Source organism: Ochotona curzoniae, unplaced genomic scaffold (assembly GCF_017591425.1).
Source record: "Ochotona curzoniae isolate NIBS_2020 unplaced genomic scaffold, NIBS_Ocur_1.0 contig_908, whole genome shotgun sequence".
Lineage (NCBI taxonomy): Eukaryota > Metazoa > Chordata > Mammalia > Lagomorpha > Ochotonidae > Ochotona > Ochotona curzoniae.
Genome location: NW_024466607.1, coordinates 5,071,127 through 5,090,520, shown reverse-complemented (window position 1 = coordinate 5,090,520; position 19,394 = coordinate 5,071,127). Strand labels below are relative to the sequence as shown.

General features: G+C 53.9%; 1 protein-coding gene across 1 annotated transcript in view; it reads right to left on the bottom strand.

The window, feature by feature from the left end:
- Positions 1-323: 323 nt before the first annotated feature.
- The window catches only part of SLC6A11 (solute carrier family 6 member 11), a 95,444-nt gene continuing 76,373 nt past the window's right edge, over positions 324-19,394 (bottom strand). The window contains exons 8-14 of the mRNA XM_040994889.1: positions 16,097-16,221; positions 8,764-8,876; positions 6,548-6,685; positions 3,513-3,615; positions 2,852-2,952; positions 2,136-2,306; positions 324-495 (exon numbers count right to left, since the gene is read on the bottom strand). Of these exons, the coding sequence (XP_040850823.1) occupies positions 334-495; positions 2,136-2,306; positions 2,852-2,952; positions 3,513-3,615; positions 6,548-6,685; positions 8,764-8,876; positions 16,097-16,221 (913 nt within the window). The 3' untranslated portion in view covers positions 324-333. The remainder of the gene's footprint in view (positions 496-2,135; positions 2,307-2,851; positions 2,953-3,512; positions 3,616-6,547; positions 6,686-8,763; positions 8,877-16,096; positions 16,222-19,394) is intronic.

Here is a 19,394-nt window from a genome sequence, read left to right as displayed (position 1 = left end):
AGGGGACAGGTGTGACTCCCTGGCTACCAGCCCATGGCCCGAGTATCCAAGTTGACAGCATGATACTCAGCTTCCTAATGCCTAGAGAACAGGGGTTAAAGCAGGACTGCGAGGCCCTGCCTGTCACTGTACAGGATTATCTCATGGTGGCGGATACTTCCGGGGTTGGCGGGCGGGTCTATGGCAGAGTGTATGGTGGCCAGCTGTGAACTACCTTGTTAATATATCCTGTGCACACGAGCAAGGCCCTACCACTAGGAGAAGCACGCGTGTCAGGGGTTCATGTACGCACATGGGGAAGGAGCGAGAGGGGGTACACGGCCTGGCTGTGCCTCAGAAGTGCGTCTCCTTCTCTGTGATGGTGGTGATGGAACCGATGGAGCCGTCGCCTTTGAGCTTAGCATCACAGTCATTAACCATCACCGTCCGTGGGCCTGAGCCAAGCTTGCCTCGCATCTTCAGGTCAGCGCTGGGGACCGTCAGCTTTTGCAGTTTCTGGATGGGGTGGAGTAGAACAGCTGCCTGAGACGGGTAGCCTTGGCCTCTGCTCCCTCCTCCCTGGTGGACCCCTTGGAACCCCAGGTCAGGGCCCAGCCCACTGACCACTTACAAAGGTACTTGGAAAAGTAAAAGGAAAACCGAATTTATGGGATGCTTATTTGGGGGCAGGATATTTAAAAATCCATGTACATCTGAGGGATCTTCACGGAAAATACATCCTGTGGAAAAGCTACATGTGGATTTCCAAATTTTTACACTGAAATAAATGTGTCCTTACGTTCCATTTTCTGTGAGTTTTCTAAAAATCCTACTTTATTAGCTAATTAACTTGAAAGATTTCAGAGAGAGCGCTCTCACCCAGTGATTCGCTCCTTCAAGGGCCACACAGCTGGGATTGAGCCGGGGATGCCACCAAAGTTCCCCATGTGAGGGCAGGGATCTCAATACTCGAGTCATTACCGCTGTTTACAAAGGGTCTGCATTAGTGAGGAGCTAAACCGCGAGTGAGTGCTGGGCACTGAACCCCAGGACTCTCAGGACCCAGGCATCTTAACTGCTGGGCCAAACACCTGCTCCTCTATGAGCCTCCTGAAGTCCCCTCGTAGCACTGTTCCTGACGATACAGTGACCTTCCCTTTGGAAATGGGGAATACAGAGCTTCCAGCCACAGTGTCAGGAAGCGGCAGGAGAGGGGCAGAAATGAGGCCAGATCTCGGCCGCACTGGTGTGCTGCTCCAGCTTCCCTGCCGACAGGTTGTTCTTCCTTTGGGTTCCTGCCCCACCCAGCAGGCCGACCCTAGTGTGTCTAGGGAGGAGTAGGTGCCTCGTAGCCAGGCTCCTGATGCAGGTCAGGGCTTAGCGCGTGGGCTTCCGAGTCAGGTGTCTGCCTCTGCATCCCAGCTCCACCACTAAACTCACGCCAGAAACCTAAGCTCTCGTGCCTCAGCTTCCCACTTGTGAAGGTGGACAGCGGTGTCAGCAGCCCCCAAGGGCTGGCCTGTGTTCAGTACTGACGTGGTGCCTTCGGTCAGGGTAGTCCCAGCACAGAGCTGAGCTCCTGGCCAGCGACTGGCCTCTCCAGAGGCCTCTTGTCCTCAGCAGCATCCCTGCGGGGGCTGAGGCCCACCATGATGAATCCACGACTGTGAGCACCCGCAGGAACCGGGGTCTGGAACTGGGTCACGTAAGGAAGAAGTGACTCAAACCCCATGGCAGATGGGGAAGGGGTGCAGAGAGGCTGAGTATGGCAGGGAGCGGGGTGGAGCTTGTGTTAACACCCAATGTGCCACTGAGCTGCCCGGTCCATGGATAAGCCCAGCACACAGACTCCAGGGGCACAGCAGTCAGGGTGAGTGGCTGACCCCTGGCTACCCTCTGGTCCATGCCTCTGAGTGCTCTTCCTGGACCCTCGTGGAGCTCCCATGGCTTATCCCACTTATTAATGGCTGTTCTCCCATTTCACAGACAGGGAAACGGAGGTTCAGCTCACAGAGCCCCTATAGTAATGAGGTTTGCCCACTGGAGAGCGACCAGGGTATGTTTCCATTGTGTCCATATATAGTGGATGAGGAAGCTGAGGCCCAAAGAGGGTCAGGACCTGGTCCCTGCTCACCAGCTCACCCTGGTGGTCTCACCTCTGGCAGCGAGCCCTCCGTGTTCCACACCTTGATGAAGATCCAGAACGGGATGCACAGCATGGAGGACAGGGCCATGAGCCAGCCGATGCCGTAGCCCCAGGCCGGGTAGGTGTACACATTGTTGTACTTGAGCGGCTTGTACTTGACCAGGAAGAAGATGAAGATGCCCTGTGGAGCAACAGAACAGGTGTCCAGGACACAGCTCTCAGCCCCGCAGAGTCAGGCTGGCCCAGTACCCGCTGTTAGGGCAGCCGTGATTGGGGCAGAACATCCCAGAAGCCAGGGGCTTCCTGCAGCCTCCCCTCTCCCCACCAGGCACCTTCATCGTGCAGCCTCGTCGAGGTCTGACCCAGCTATGGTAGCCTGTGACCCTTGCTCTGCCAAGACAGGCGTTGGAGGGGACAGGCTGAGCTTCCCAAAACCTCCCACTTGCATAGGGTCCTCCGGGTCTGATGTCAGGGTCAAAGGGAGGCCCGAGGGAACCCTGGCTCTGCTGCCTGCATTGCCAACAAAGAAGCATGTCCCATCCACACAACCCTTGGCCCCGGACAGAAGCTGAGGCCTGGGGAAGAAAGACACGCATCTGTGACCACCCAGCAAACAGGCAGCAGGGTGGAGGGATCCTGGGAGGCCTCATCAAGCCTGGAGCCCCAGTGAGATCCCAGCTTCCTAAGCCAGCCTAGGCTGGGGATGACTCCCAAGTAGGTCCTTACCGCACAGATTCCAGGGGTCACAATCTTCCAGCACCACTTAATGAGTGAAATTGGTCGATAGCCAATCATGTCTTCGATGTTGTCGTAGAACTGATTGCTTCCTGTTGGAAACAACGCAATCACCATCTTCCTGTCGGAGACTTCCACAGGAAACATGGGAAGTGTTTGCCTTCCCCTCCCTGGGATGAAGCACTTGCTAAGAGGATCAGACTTGACCTGTGTGAGATCTACTCTCAGGGGAAGGTGCTCTCCCGCCCAGGGCCAGCCGGGGCCGGGGATCCACTGGAGATTCTGCAGCAAGGCTGGCGTGCTAACTCATGGGGCCGGGGTCCTGGCAAACGCCTCTATGGTGAGCCTCATCTATTGGATGACCATGAGCAGCGGTCAGTTAAGGGTCAGACCCCATGCTGGCCACTTTGTTTCCTTCCAGGAGCCTCAGTGGACACTTCTCCATTACCCAGTGGCTCGCCAGGAACGGGGCTGACCCAAGGTCACAGCACCAGAGTCCCGAAGCCCTCTCTGACATCTGACAGCAGTGCGGGAGTGCGGTAGGCAGTCCTTGACGGGAAGAGGAATAAACGGACACAGACAAGGGTCGGGACCCACCCAGGTGCTGGGCACAGAGCTGGCACCTGGGGGTGATGGCTCAGCTGCCACTCACCATACACCCAGCCAATGCAGACGCACTCGAAGATGGCCACGAAGAGAAGGCACATCCCACTGGCAGCGTAGGAGTCAAACAGCTGGAAGACGTACATACCGCCCTGTGGGACAAGGGGAGAGTGACCACACAGGGTCAGCCAGCTGGGCTCGGCAGGGCCCCTGCGCTCTACCCCCGGGAACCCCTGCTGCCACACAGCAGCCTGGCTCCGGACACCCCGACACCGACACTGTCACGGTTCTCTTCCCTTTCCCCCTCCTGTTCTGGCTCCCCCAGGGTCACAAATGCCACAGAAAATGAGAGCCCTGAGGGTGGGCGGCCTCAGCCCCCATTTGTCCCTGGCTGGGCCATCCTTCCTGCCTCCAGGCTTGGGGAAGCTGGCTTCTTTCTGAACATGCGTGTTCAGTCAGGGCCCTCTGCAGTTCAGCTCCCACGCAAGTCCACGGCCTTCGTCCCCGACCACCCACCCGCCAGCACTCCTGGATGGACAAGGAACTGTGTCCTCTGACCCTTTGTACAGACAGTTCAACCCCCACATTTACCATTTCCAAATCCCAACTCTCCTTTGAACTCCGGGCCTCAACACTCAATTGTCCTTGGAAGACAACTCGCCATGAGACATGACTAAGCCATCTTGCTGACATTTAAAGTGTATGAGGTGCAGGGTCCCAAGGCTTTGGGCCATCCTTGACTGCTTTCCCAGGCCACAAGCAGGGAGCTGGATGGAAAGCGGGGCCGCCAGGACATGAACCGGCGCCTAGATGGGATCCTAGCACGTGCAAGGCAAGGACTTTAGCCACTAGTTTATCACACCAGGCCCACAATGAGATTCTTTATGGCACAGCAACGGCATGGAGAAAGAGAAAGGGTGGAGTGGGCACAGGTGAGGAGGTCTGAGTCCAGAACAGCCTCCTGAAACCCCTGTGAACACCTCCTCCATGCTCCCAGAGTCCCCCGGTGCCTCCTGTCACACACCATCTCTGGGGATAGTTTGTTTTGTTACTCAACTAGATCAGGTAAAGGGGCAGAAGCAGGATACAGGGAACAAAGTGGGCCAGTGTGACACACTGCGAGAGCAGGGAGTGGTGCGGGTTGCAGCCAGTGGGAAGTCTAAGGCCCACACCACAGATGCAGGCAGGGTTGGGAGACCTGGGTACCCCTGTCACCATAGCCCTGGGCTTGGTTTTCTGAGTTTAAACCCAAGATCCTCCTTGCCAATTGTTCTCTTGTCATGACCATCACAGGCTAAAGAAAGAATAAAGACAAGCCCAGGGCTGTTTTCACTGTCCCAGCTGTCAGCCCTGCAGGTCCTCACAGGGTATCACAAGGCAGGTGCCAGGGACATGGGGAAACCGAGGTGAAGCCACTCCTGTGCTGTCTAAGGTTGCTCCCGAGAGCCCAACTTTAATCCTGTAGAATGAGGGTGGATGCCCTACAGCAGTGACTGGAGCATCTGAGCTTCCCCAGGCACCTGCTCCTGGGTGTTCCCCTGGGGAGGCGGGACGAGGTTGGCAGGGGAAGCCCAGAGTCTGCTGACTCCTGGTCTCTGTGGCCGGAGGTGGGAGAGGACCATCCCAGGCCTCTGGCAGAGGGGGCAGGACAGTGGGAACTCTGAGCCTGGCCCCCCCCCCCGGGAAGTCCCAGATGCTCCAACCAGCACTTGCTGTTTCCATCCCTGCTAGGCTTTCGTGTGTGACGACAGCCCTCAATTTGAAGGTGACACAAGCCTCTGCGTGGGAATCAGTGTGCTTCCCGTGGTCCTGCTGCTGCAGCTCTGGTCCCAGCTCCCCTGCCTGGAGAAGTGGGCTGACAATCAGGAAATGCTGCCCCATTTGCTCGGATGATCACTCTCATTAGTGTGACAATGACTGGGAGCAGGGGCAATGTCATCCTGGGGCGAGTTGGCTGGGAGGACACAAAAGGACAGCTCCTGTCTTCTCAACTTTGACATCTAATAGGTGGGAGAGGATGAAGTGGGACAAGGATGAAGCTGAGCACAAGGTCCTGGGGGAGTGGCGAGGGGTGGGGGTGTGAGAGAGAAGGGGGAGGCAAACAGAGGGGATTCCCAGAGGAAGTGGAGGCCAAGGCAGCTTCAGCCCAGGTGGGTTCCAGGCTACCTCCCTGTCTGTCAGCTGTCTCCATTGATTCCCGTCTGTATTACAAACCTGCTCCCTGTCCCCAGGCAAGGATTTTTCTTTGTAAATGATTTGATTCGGGGTGGGAGAGGAGAAAGCTGCCTGGTCCCGGCTCTCCCAGACCCCTGAGAGAGCACCTGCTCAGATGCAGGAGACGTGAGTGCAGTTTTGGGAGACTCTCCCTGCAGGAGTCGTGGGGAACATCCCCTCACACCCCACCTGCCTGCAGGGATAGGAGGCCAGGACACACTGAGGCTCAGGGGCCACCCTCCAGGGCACCGCAGAGGAGCCCGCTCAGAGCTGGACACCAACAGCAGGAAGCCAGCCGGGCGCACCTGGGGTTGGGCTGACGGGGGCGCCCAGCATCTACTCCAGCATTACTCCAGGCTCAGAGCAGCACGCTCTGCTCCGGGGCGAAGCAGAGACTAACACAAACCATTTTGCCTTTTTGAAAATAAACACTTAAGAAAAATTAAATTTATTTTAGACAAATGGAAGGATGGAGACAAACAGAGGTCTTCTTGCCAAATGACCACAACAGCACAGGCTGGGCCAGACCAAAACCAGGAGCCAGAAACTCAATCCGGGCCTCCCACCTGTGTGGCAGGGAACCAACGACTTGCGTTACCAACTGCTGCCTCCAGGGTACGCGTTAGCAGGAAGGTGGGGTCAGGAACGAGCCAAGATGCACACCCAGGCACTGCAGCGTGGCAGGAGAGTAACACCCCAAGTGACATCTTCAGCACTGCTGGGTTACATGCCACTTCCTCAGCCCAGGGAGAACTCTTGTTTGGTTCTCACAGTGGCCATCAGGGAGAGGAGAGCCCAAGGTGTCCAGGGCCTGCTGGCTTCGGAGCTGGGGTCCGTGTCAAACCCTCCCTGGTGCTCTGTACCACTCACCTCTGTTAGCATCACGAGGCCCAGAAAGTAGGAGACGATTGACAGGGCCAGGATAAGCAGCTCACGCCGATAGCCCCTCCGAAAGACCTTGGGGTACATGTCCACCACAGCGGTCACCAGGCTTTCCACGCACACAAACTGTGGGGGGATGGATTAGGGCAGGAGGTCAGATGCAAGCAATAGACAGCTGTACATGTTTGCAGGGCCCAGTCCAGCTGTGCAGGCTGTGATGGCTCAAGTGGGACCCCTGAGCATCTAAACAGTGAATGCTGAGCTGACGGCCAAGAATGCATTGTCCATCTAGCTCCTACCCACCCATCAACACTCAACCCAAACAGCCCCAAGCCCCAGGCACCCCCTCCTCTGGGTTCTCACCTCCTGTCCCTCTCCTCCACGCCGTAAGGACACCCCTCACCCGGGGAGCCTGGCTTGCTAGAATAGTACAATCAACTAGGAGCATGAACAGAAACCCACAGCATGGGTTAGGTGGCAGGTTCTGCTGTGAGGGATGACCACGTGCTAATTCGTCCAGCCTCTGCATGGTGAACTCGGTTCCACTGTGCATGTGATGACACTCAGGTGGAGAGTGGCCGCCTTGCTCAAGGCCACAAGTAGCAGATGGCAGAGTCTGATCTGGCTCCAGGCAGAGTTACTGCAGAGACTGAGCTCTGACCACGACACAATACTGCCTCAAGGGAGAGAGGTCAGAGGAGACAGGACTCTGGCTGGGCACTGTGCTGGCAGGCTGCCCTACCCAGAAAACCCTTTCGGTTCTCTAACTCCTCGGGAAAGACAGCGCCATCCTCGCTGGACAGACGAAAGGAAACAGAGCAGAGACAGGTGACGTGACTGCCCCAAAGTCTACCAAGAGCACACAGCACAGCAACCCAGACTGCCCTGCCCATCTGTTCTCCAGGCTGCCCAGGGTAAGGGAGCTGGTTGCTGCAGAGATGGGGCAGGCTGGCCAAGATTGGCCTCGCTGTGCACCAGTGAGTCAGCCTCTCAGAGCCACAGTCTCTACAGAAGTGGGACAACAGAAGGATTCCCCCGGGCCTTGTGGTTACTCTGATGATGGACTGAGACTGCACCCAGGCACACAGCGAGTGCAGCAGGCATGGGGGTGGGCAATGCAGCCATGTGCTAGATCTCTGCCCCGCTCTCGTGCCAGCCAGCCCTCAGTCCAGGGACTTGCAGAGGCTCCCTGCTCCCAGGCCAGCCTGCCTCTGCCAGGCACGAGCTGCTGATCCTTTAAAGTCTCTGCCTGCAACAATGGAAGGGCAGATTATCAGCAGAAGCAGCTGGTGATGAGCAGCTCAGCTTAGCAGATTCTGGGAAATAGCTCAAGAGGAGAAACTAGATGAGGATGGGCTGACAGACAAGCCAGCGCGTGGCTCCAGGCATTAAGTAAAATCACCCAAGGTCATGGGTGGCATTAGCAGGTTCCAGGCTTGTGCAGGCACTATCCTGAACAGGCTCAGCCATCTCTGCCTCAGCTATGAGGCACAGGGGCCTGCTTCCTTCCCCTGGACCACCCCCAGAACTGGATACCCCCTTCCCCCCAGGGCATCTTGACTTCCTAAGAAGGCTCAGGCTGAGGCATAGTCGCTGGGGTGGCTATAAGAAGCTCTCTGGGTCTCCAAGGTGAGTTGGGCCAAGGCAGGATCTGAGACACAAAAGGAGAGCTAGAGTGCAGAGACAAAAGGCAGAGGAGGGCTGGAAAACCACCGCTCGCTCATTCGTTCTGGGGCTGCACAGGGACGGCAGCTGCCCCGTGCAAGGAGGGCGATAAGCACAAAGGCAGGGGTGGGTGTGGGGAGCAGAGCAGGGGGAGCCTGGTCCCCATGGCGGTAAGGTCAGCCCTGAGTTAGGAAGTTTCTCTTCCAGTCCTGTGTCCTGAGCAGTGTGTGGGGGACCAGGACCTGCACGCTGTGGGCCTCAGCCTTTCCCTGGACCTTTCTGCGCTTGGCCAGGCAGTACTGCTTGGTAGTAGTTGGGCAGCAGAGACAAAGTCCCAGGCACAGCTGTTGAAACTTGAACAGAGGGACTGGAAACTCCTGTTGGGGGGCGAGGAACAGAAGTTTGGAAAGGCATGAAGGAACCCAAGCAGACACAGGATGGGCAAGGCCCTGAGTGAGAGGGGTCCCTCCAAAGACAGCATCTGCCTCCTCAACCTCCTCTGGGAAGAACCCCCCCAACCCTGGCCCCCAGTCTCTTACCTGGCTGTCCAGGCCCAGGAAGATGAGCATCATGAAGAATAAGGCGGCCCACAGTGGGGAGAGGGGCATCATGGTGACGGCCTTGGGGTAGGCGATGAAGGCCAGGCCGGGGCCTGCGGGGAAGCAGACGCTGCTGGGTGCTGCCAGTGCCGGGTCCCAGCATTTACCCAGCACTTCCTGTGTGCCAGGTGCTGTGCCTGATACACTCTCACATCACTGAATACTCCTGGGAACCTGGGGCACTTGGCACTGTTCTGATGCCCACTTTGCAAATGAGTCAGTGGCGGCATAGAGCAGTGGAGCAGGGAACCCAGGTTCCACTGTACGCCTAAGCCTCAGGGGAACAACACCCACGGGGACACCTTGATAGTCGGTTTTTACTTTTAGAGGCAGCTTTGGCAAAGGATAACTGGCACACAGCCAACACCTGTTTTAAGAGTACACTTGGCGAATTTTGAGAATGCATGTGTACCCACTCACCACTGCTGTCAACCCAGGGGACATATCCACTGTCCCCTTGGCTGCCTGCTGTCCACACCTCCACCCTGGGCAGCCACTGATGGGGCTCTATTGACCTTGGATCAACTTTGCTCATCATCCAGGACTGGAAAAATGTGTCAGAAGACCACCATGCATTGACGATTCTAAGGCCAGACTGATTTTCAGAACTGTGCCCTTCCACAGCTCCGCCAGCTCTGAGGTTGCCAATGGCTCCAGACCCTGGCCAACATCTCAGCTCTTTAAATGATGTCAAGACATTAAACCATCACCATTTTAATCTGCGTTCCCTGGTGATTAATTCAGTATCTTCATACTTAATGTCCATTCATCTGTGTGTGTGTGGAGGAAGAGGGGAGAGGGAGGGTGACAGAAGAGAGAGCCTCTGCTGATGGCTTAGACTGAGGCCACGAGGCAGGCACTCAATCCAGATTTCCCAAGTTGGTGGAAGAACCTCAACTATTTAAGCTGTCACGTCTGCCTCCCAGGTGTGCCCTGAGCCAGACACCTACCCCAGTCCTTTCATTTCCTTACTGGTGTCTTGTGAAGGACAGAAAAACTTCTCCAACTGCTTGCTGCCAGTCTACATAGAACACACTTGTGCTTCTCAGCTTTTTATCCGATGGCCTTACTAGGTTTCCTTAAATTTTTTAGGTTCCTTGGAATTTTCTATTTAATCATATTGTTAGAAAGACAGTTTTTGTTCTTTTCAATCCTGAATTTCTTCATTCACTCATGTTTGGCCTTGCTGCGCTATCTGGGAACTCCAGGATCAAATGAACTAGAAACAGAAACAGGGCATGTTCCTGCTTTGTTTCTGACTTTTGGGAAACACAGTGAATGCTTAATAACTGGGAAATTAACACTGATTTAACTCCAGATCTCATTCACACTTTTCCCATCTCCCTCCACTTGTTCACTTCCGGCTCTGATAGACAATTTAGGAGTCCACACTGCATTGAGTGCGTGCGTGTCTGTATTCTCCAATCTGTGATCATCTGTCCAGGATCTTCCATGAACTTGACATGTGTGAATAAGTTCCGGTCATCTTTCTGCAGGATCTCTTTTTAGCTGGGTCTGTCTCATGTTTTCTTCTCCTGGGACCAAGGTCATGCATTTTGGGGGCATGAAAGCCGCAGAAGGGATGCCACGTCCTGCTCGGTGTAGCACTTGTCAGGCAGTCTCATCCCTGAGGATGCTTCTCTGGCACGCCGAGTCCAGCAGGTGGCTGCCAGCCCTCTTCACTGTGAAGCCACTGCTTTTCCCTTTGTCGCTATCAGGTATCTTGGCGGGGAGTGGGGAGGGAGGGGGAGTATTCTGAGATGATGAAAATATCTCCATTCTCTTCAAACTTTCACCCACTGAATGTTGCACCCAGCTTGTACCTACGCCGATTGCTGTCTGCCTGACGATGAGCTGGAGTTTCCTGCATCTCTCCCACAGTTACTGATGAAAACTATTCTGTAAGGGTAGCTGTACACTTCGGCTTGTCAGTTGTTCACTTGTATCAGTAAGACTCTTGGTGTTCTGCTTAGGTCACAAGGCAACATCAACATTATCGGTTTTGTTGGTAAAATAGCTCTAACAGTGGCTGTGTGTGTACGCGACGTGTCTCCATTTTTCTCCATGTCTTTCTCTTTCATTTTTCTCTTTGTGGTTACCCCCGACCCCCGCAAACATCCCAGCTACATGGGTACCATCCTAGCACCAAAATCAGCTACTTCTCCAAGGACTTCTGGTTTCTTCCTTGGGAGAAGGGTGTTGGAAACCAAGATGCAAGAGCTGGGTGTGCTCACAACACAGGGTGTCAGCACCCAAAGCCAGGACACCCACGCACATATTTCTGTATCTTGGTCTGTACGTGTGTTGAAACTATAAGCACTGATATACCGTTAACCCCAGTTGTAATAAAGTACATTCTACTGTTTCCATTCACTTTACTCATCCCTTTTCAGACACATGAAAAACTGCTCTACATCTGCCCACTTGTTCTATCCTAAAAACCAGACAGCAGCTACGGAATTGCTATGCCTGGCCCTAATTGCTATACTAACAGCAGTACGGTGCAGTTATTTCTGTCCTTAGCCTTTCTAAAGGTTACTGGTGGCAGCTTCCTCCTGCAGTTCCTCCAGTGTGATCACATTATCCACCAGTCATGCATGCGGTTGGGACTGCTTGTTACTGCTTGTACTCCACGTGGGGTTCCGCTCAGAAAAGGGGAGGCCAGTGACACATAAATAACCAAGATGGACTGGAGAACTATTGCTCTGGGCCCAAGCCAGCTCAGCTACTCCTTCCTATGCCTCCCTCTTCCCCGTCTTCTCCAACTGCTGTGGGGGGGTAGGGGTGGGGACACCATTCTTTTTGTTTCTACTTCATCCTTTTCTTATTTACCTTAGTATCATCTTCTTTCTCATACGATCAGTAGAATAATAAAGATATTTGATTTTTAAAAATCTTTGTATACTCATACCCCATTAAAAAATGTCCTTGAATTTCTACTTCATTTTTTAAAAGCTGTTAATTGATCGTAAGTGCTGTTGAAGACTTCTGCAGAACCCTTGGTGTGTGTGTGTGGTGTAATCTTAACGATGTTTGGGCTGAATCTATGAATGAGGAGCATGACACTGATGTATTTCCCAGCACCAAGCTCCCCCGACCCAGAGCATCCCTTCTGGGGTAACTCTTTCCCAGCCACGTGTGTGACCTTCTTCCTATGTGTCTGCATTCTGTTTGTTGATTGTCTACTTAGTGTCTGTGCTTCGGGGTGCAGGAGTGACGCTGGCCTACGGTATATACGCCTTTACCCTGGTGTATCTGTTTCAGGCATGAACGCTGTGCTTCCTGAAGGCAGTTAGGGGCTCTCTCTCCTGCTCAGCACTTCAGGATGGCTCACTGAGCTCAGGGACAATGTGCCTGCTGGAGGCGACACAGAGCCAGCCTTGGAGACACTCGGTGCTTTCCGTGGGCTGGGCCCTGAGGAACTCTGTTCCTTCATGCCCTCAGGAGTATTACAGCCTTCCAAATCAAATCAAGCAGTCCTAACGCCACACCTCTCTAGAAAAATATTCATCTCCCCTAAGTTTTCAAATGGATGTGTCTAGAACACTGTTTAAGTGCCTTGGGATTTAAACAAAAGTCTTCCACTCCCCTTTTCATATCTTCCTTATTTAGTTAAATTCTTGATCATCTAATAGCGTGTCTATTTTAGTTTAAAACAGGATTTAAATTTGTTAATGATTTTTTTTTACTATTATAAAGTGTTCCTCTTCATTCCAAGTACACTCTTTGATTTAAATTTTACTTGCCTAAAACTAATACAGCTAGCAACACCAGTTTTCTTATTCTCAGTGCTTGCATGGTCCCATATTTTCCTTTTCTTCTATACTTTATCATTCTCTACCTTTAAACATAGAGTATTTTCTTTACACATCTTATGGTTAGGTCCTTCTCTTAAAACCCAGTCTGGGCATCTTGCCTCTTAACTGGCATATTTGCCCTATTTCCACTTCATATAATGTTTGAAATGGCAGAGTTTAAATATACTATTTTGGGTTTGTTTTCTTGCTTTTTGTTTCGTTTAACTCTCTTATGGGGCCCGGCGCGGTGGCGCAAGTGGTTAAGTCCTCGCCTAGCACGCCCGGGATCCCATATGGGCGCCGGTTCTAATCCCGGCAGCCCCGCTTCCCTTCCAGCTCCCTGCCTGTGGCCCGGGAAAGCAGTCGAGGACGGCCCAAAGCTTTGGGAACCTGCACCCGCGTGGGAGACCCGGAAGAGGCTCCTGGCTTCGGATCGGCATAGTATCGGCCCGTTGCGCTCACTTGGGGAGTGAATCATCGGACGGAAGATCTTCCTCTCTGTCTCTCCTCTCTGTATATCCGCCTTTCCAATAAAAAATAATAAAAATAAATCTTTAAAAAAAAAAAACTCTCTTATGGCTTCCCTGCTTTCTTCTAGGGTAATAAATAATTTATAAGTAATTTAATTTTACCTACTGGCTTTTGAATTTTACTTCTCTTTGTCACTGACTAAGCAGTTGAGGCAGCATATGCATACATCTATAACCTAGGAACATTTGCTGAGATTAAAAAATACATCACTCTAAACTTGGACCACATTCCGCTGACATCTGCATTGATAAAGGCTTCAGGAATTGCCCACATCAGTCACTGTGAAATGCAAACAGACAAAACATTCTAATTAAAAGGCAGAGATCATCAGACTGGATAAAAGAGAAAGACTCAATTACAAGCTATTCCACTTCCCTACCCTGACAGAGAACACCATGATTGTAATGAGTATTGAGGGACACATAGAAGATGGTTGGCAATTCTTGGGCTTAATGCGAGAGCCCAACCAGCAGTACCTTCTGTATCCTGAGCCTAGTTTCCAGGGTTTGCTGGGAAGCACCAGGTCCTTCTGAAGAAGGTGGAATGGCTATTCGGTAAGATGTAATCTGGATTTTTTTCTAAATGGCAAGGATCCCTAAATGGGTCTTGGTACATTCCACAGGACAGAGATGCCTTCCCCTCTGGGCACCGGGAGTGACACAGAAAGATGAGGCAGAAGAAGCCAGATCCTGACTGTATCACCAATGGCTGCACATCCACCCTTCTGAGCAGCAGGTCTTCATCGTCCATGGGCATAGCACACCCAGGGCTGATGTGTGGTGGGCAACTGCTGCAGCCACACAGGGCACCGTGTGCACGGCCATGAGAACTCTGCCTGTGTAATACCAGGGAAGATGAGATTCAATTTAGACCATAACATGTGTAGCTACAACCCACACATGAAAAATCCTGGCAGGATAATCCCAATGGACGGCATGGAATTTGGCTGGACTTTGTTCTAGTTTGGTATTTCTGCTTTTTTCTAACACGAATATATCTCCAATTCAAAGTAAAATCAATAAAACAAGACTGCCTTTTGGGACATTTGTCCTTTCCATGTAGGACTCCTCTCTGAGGTTTACATGTAAGATGAAAATTACAATAACAAGATAGGGCTGAAGATATCTTGGCTGTGCCCACCCTAAAGGTGGGAGTTAGGGTGTCCATTTCACAGAAGAAGAATGATTCTCCAAGCCAGGTAAGGCAGCCCTAGAGAAGGTACTTGTCCCTCCTTCTAAGACTGCAGGCATGATCTGTGAAGGGCCACTTGCTCCGGTCATGGCGGGCAGACAGATGCTTTGGTCAGCACAGGGGTGTGACAGCCAGTTTGCCTGGATTAAATCCCAGCTCTATCACATCCAGCCCAGGGGACTCTGGAAAAGTGACCTCACTCTTCCAGGTCTGTTTTTATCCTTGGTAAAATGGAGGTAGCAATTGTGCCCATTCTGAGGACTCAGCTGAGGACCACATGAGGTCAGGTGTGACGGCTCCTGACTAGAGCAGGCACTGGACTCTCAAGTGTCTTGCCACACTGCTCTCTTTGGGTCCAGCTCGGGTCCTGAGGGATCCAGGGCCCAGGAACCAACACCCTCCTCCTAACATCTCCTCATGGCCTGCCACATGTGACAGCCACACTCAGGCCAGTGCTGGCCAGGGCTGGCCTGAGTGTGACTGACATGGAGCAGGTGGGGACCAGGATGTGTGGTGTTGTGATGGGATGTAGCCATTGTCGTATTCCATCTGCCTGTCAGGTTAATTGAGAGTGGACAGGGACGGAAAAAGAGTTTACGCACCCCACCCTTCCTAACCCCTCTAGCACTATTCAAGTTAATTAAGTCTCGAAAAGTACGTCTCGCCCCTCTTGCCCTCCGCACCATTCAGAATAACTGACAGCGTGGAAATCACTCCGGAGGCTCCACGCACCTGGTCCCTCCTACTTGCTACTGTACTAGATTAGGGTAACTATAGGAAAACTTTGGGCTCTGGTAACTCCTGTCTTGCCTGCTGCACATGGAAGTTTTGTTTGTACTACGTGGCTCTAATCTGATAGGAGCAGAGCTTAAAAGCCCCTGACTGTGGCGACTAGACCCAGTGGCTCCTGGAGTGTAGCAGGAGCTGCTGTCACCAAGCTTGGGAAATAAAGACTCCTCCTAACATCCTACAATTAGGCCCAGTATGATCTCACACACGACAGCTCCCTGGCCTTCCCTTTACCAACTTCCCACTAGGCAACCTTGTGGGGGAAAACAGATTCACACACACTTGGCTTAGATCCTAAAGATCACACAAACATCAACCACTCTAGCAACCTTCTCATATGTGGCAAATCTGCCCAGGATCCCGGCACCACAAAAATCAAGGGAAGGAGTTCCCCCATTACACAAATCCATCAGCAAGGGTTGACGCTGCCCAGGAGGGGGTGACACAAACACACGATGTAGATTTAGAGTGGGGCATGTGGGGTTCCAAGCAGTGGGCCTAGCACACTCAAAGGCTCTGTGGTAGCCAGGAGTGAGTCATGTCACACAGGGGAGGGTGCCTGCTGTGGCTGCAAGAGCTGAGCAAGCCAGGGCCTTGGGGCTCTGCACCGTAAGAAAACAAGGAAGTAGCATCACTAGAGATGGACACACTCAGATCTGCAGGGTGAGAAAACCACCCTGCAGAGGAGCGGGGGAGGAGTATAGCAGGTAAGAGTGGCAGCAAGGGTTCCACCGCCATTCTGGTCAGCGGCAATGACAGTCCTCCGGGCTGCTGGGGGGGCAGTGGACCCCATGGTAAGACATTAGGAAGCAGGCCCTCCAAAATGTGGGGCACTTAGGACCTGAGAGAGAGTGATGTCAAGTGGGGCACTCCGAGCCCTGAACCCGGCAAAGGAGCCTGAGTGGAGAGCAGATCCATACTGCAGCCCCCAGCTCCTGCGGGTGTACCTCCTCTGGCAAACTCACCTGACTCGGCCACCTCGGCGATGGGGACGCCCTGCTCGAATGCCATGAAGCCCAGGACGGAAAAGATGGCAAAGCCGGCCACAAAGCTGGTGCCACTGTTCAGACAACAGAGCATGATGCAGTCCCTGGGGGAGGCAGCGGGAGGAGAGGAGTCAGAGCAGGCAGGGCAGGCTCCATGCAGCTTGGCCTGAGTGTGCCAGGGCTGGGCACTGGGGGATGGGATCACGGCAGCCTGGAGGTCAGAATCAGCTCTCAGTCTCCCACCTTCAGAAGACAGAGCAGGTGACAGACCAAAGGCATGGAGAAGGAGAGAGAAGGAGCGAGGCAGGAACACGAGAAAACGCAATGAAGACAAAACTGCACTGTCCCAAACCTCTCGGGGGTGGCTCGGGGGAAGCCCAAGGGGTGGACTTCTCAGGAGGTCAGAGCAAAGCACCCAAGGGAGGTGCTTTGAACCTCACACCCTGGCCATGCCACCCACAGTTGCCCGCTCTGTTCTGTGAGTGTGCAGCCCCTTCACCTCGCAGGGAAAAGTGGGAGCCATGATTGCCCCTGCTCCGGGAGACTCGTCAGCACGGAGCCACAGCCCAAGGAAGCCCAGACCACACAGGACAGAACCTTGTCAGGACCGAGAAGGGGGTGATCCATGTCCCAGCCCCACCTATCCTCACATTGCTGGGCAGAAACTCAGCTTCTAGAAGCTGTGTGGCTGTACCATGTGGACTCGTGCGTTATACACACGAGTGTCCACGCTGCCCTAGCTGCAAGGTGCCAGCAGAGCTTCCCCAGCCTTGTGCAAGGGGCAGGACAGCCTGGCCAGCCACCCTGCCAGTGATAGGCCAACCTCTCGACACATCTGGGAGAGGAGCATGCATGCCCTTGGTGGACGGCCAGCTCCCTCATCCTTGCCTGTAACATGTGACATACCCATCCTGGCCCATCCTTACAGCAGTCACCTGCAGGGCTGGAACTCAAGACTCAAGACTAGAGCAGGGCTCTCTCCTCTTCTCTCAAAGCCATACAATGTATAATGCAGCCAAAGCAGGTGGCCCCTGCTGGCTACCCTGCCATGATCCTGGGACAGTGGACGGAGCAGGAGATGGGCCTCAGCAACCCTCACTTGCTGCATCTTTCCGTTGGGCCTGAAGTCATGGCAGCAGGACACAGCCCTTGGCTAGCAGGAGTTCTGGGCCTGAGCTGATCAAATCCCTCTGCCATGTACTCTCCTCTCTTCCGCAGTCCAAGACTATCTGCCTCTGCTGACTTGGGCTTAGCATCCTGCTTGGCTTTGTACAATGCAGTGCTAGCAGCTGTTGCACGGCACAGGTCTCTCAGCCTGGACCCCACAATGTACACACAGGGAGTGCCTTGAGCCTGGTGCTGACCAGGGAGCGGCACCTGGCCCCTGCCAAGCTGGGTTGGCAGCTTCCTTGCTGAGAGGCAGCCCCAGCAGGCTGTCTGTCACGTGAGCTCTTCCATGACTACTGACGGCTGCTGCAGACCCCTTTCAAGCACCCTCCGGGTGCTGGGAATGTCGGTCAGACTGGAGACTGGGGGACCCTGTCTGTGGGCTTTATTTCTCGGACGGTGGTGTAAGGGGCTCACTCTGCATGCTGAAATTTGCTGGCCTCAGTTATTAGGGTCCAGCCATGTGCCAGGCATTTCAACGACCCCCCAAGAAGCTTGAGAATGCGAGTCGCACACCCAAGGCCTCACTGACAGATGCTGGCTGAAGCCAGGGATATAAATTAGAGCCCGAAGCCCATGCTCTGACCAGGTGAGTGTCCTGAGACCCGAGACTCCCAAATTCTGACTGTAGGGGCAATATCCACAGCCGTACAAACCCCCTTGTTCCACGGCAGCCTGCAGGCAGAGGGACACAGGTGTGCCCAGCCCTGTGACTTGGCTCTGCACCTAGGCGGGCACTGGTAGCAGGTCTTGTGGCGTGGGGATTTTCCCTGCCTGCCCCTCCAATCTGCCCCTTGATGGGTGCTGCACCATGCAACTGAGAGGTTCTGTGAGCAGAGCTTTGAGCCCAGCAGGAGCTGGCCAGGCGCGGCAGGCTCCACAAGCCGCTGAGCTGTCTGGAGGGAGCGTTAATTTACTCCCAGTAAAGACCCACCCGCAGGGAGCGCCTTTCCGGCCTGCGCTGTCTCCTAGGGGATCGGCTTTTTTCTGGCAATGGCAGGCAGCAATCAACTTCTGCTCTTGGACAGGGCAGCGGAAGGGATCCGAGGCGGTGGGCATCCATCACTCTCACGCTCTGTGTGGCGGAGGTGGCCCTGACACGGGCTGGCGACCAGGCCTCCTGGGTCGGATCCCCCTCCAACGCCCGTGGCTGGGAAGCAGACATTCCTGGCAGCAAGACAAAGGGTGCAGGAACCAGGGAGACGCAGGGAGAAAACCTGTCACCAGCAAAGCACGCGCACGCCAGGCCCTCTACCTCCCTCATCTGCACACGCGGTGCTTCCTTTTGTAGGGCCCTGAACAAGGAAGCCAGCACCATGGCAGGATGCGAGGAGGACAGGCTTTTCCTGTCTCAACTGTCCGGCGGAGGTGATACAGTGCTGAGAATCCACAGTGAATACCAGCTCCCTGTGCAGCGGCCATGAAGCTCACAACCAGAGGCCTGTGCTGGTCCCCTCCTGGAACCTTCCTCTTCCTGTGCTACAGCCAATAGTGCCCCTCCCCCACACCCAGACCCATTTTCTCTATGAGCCCATGAGGTGTAGACTCCCGGGGACCTGCAAGCATCCCCAACCTTCTCACAGACACTGGAACCCCCGGCGACACAAAGGATTCTGCAAGTTGTTCTCCCTCCTTCCTTCTCCCATCCCTTTTCTTCACTTATTTGAGAAACAGTGAAACAAAGATGCAAAGACAGCTTGTATCTGCTGGCTTGCTCCAAACTGTGCCACGCTGAAGCCAGGAGCTAGGAACTCAATCCAGACCTCCCACGTGGCTGGCAGGGACCCAACTACTTGAGCCATGGCCCCTAGGACCTGCGTTGGTAGGAGGCTAGATTTGGGATCAGGAGCTGGGAATTGAACCCAGACATCTTAAATGCAAGAACTGACATCCAGCCCGGGAAGGGGGCTTTAAGCAAAGGATTTCGAGACCACACACACATTCAGAGAAAACATCCAGACCTTCCAGCCCCACCCTGCACACTCAGCTCAGGGTGACATGTGTCACACTGATAAAAGAGCTACACACATTTGGAAAGGCAACTGCCCTAAGGCTAGGAATAAAAAAAACATTGATTTTAGAATGGAAGCAAATGCAGAAGACACCAACA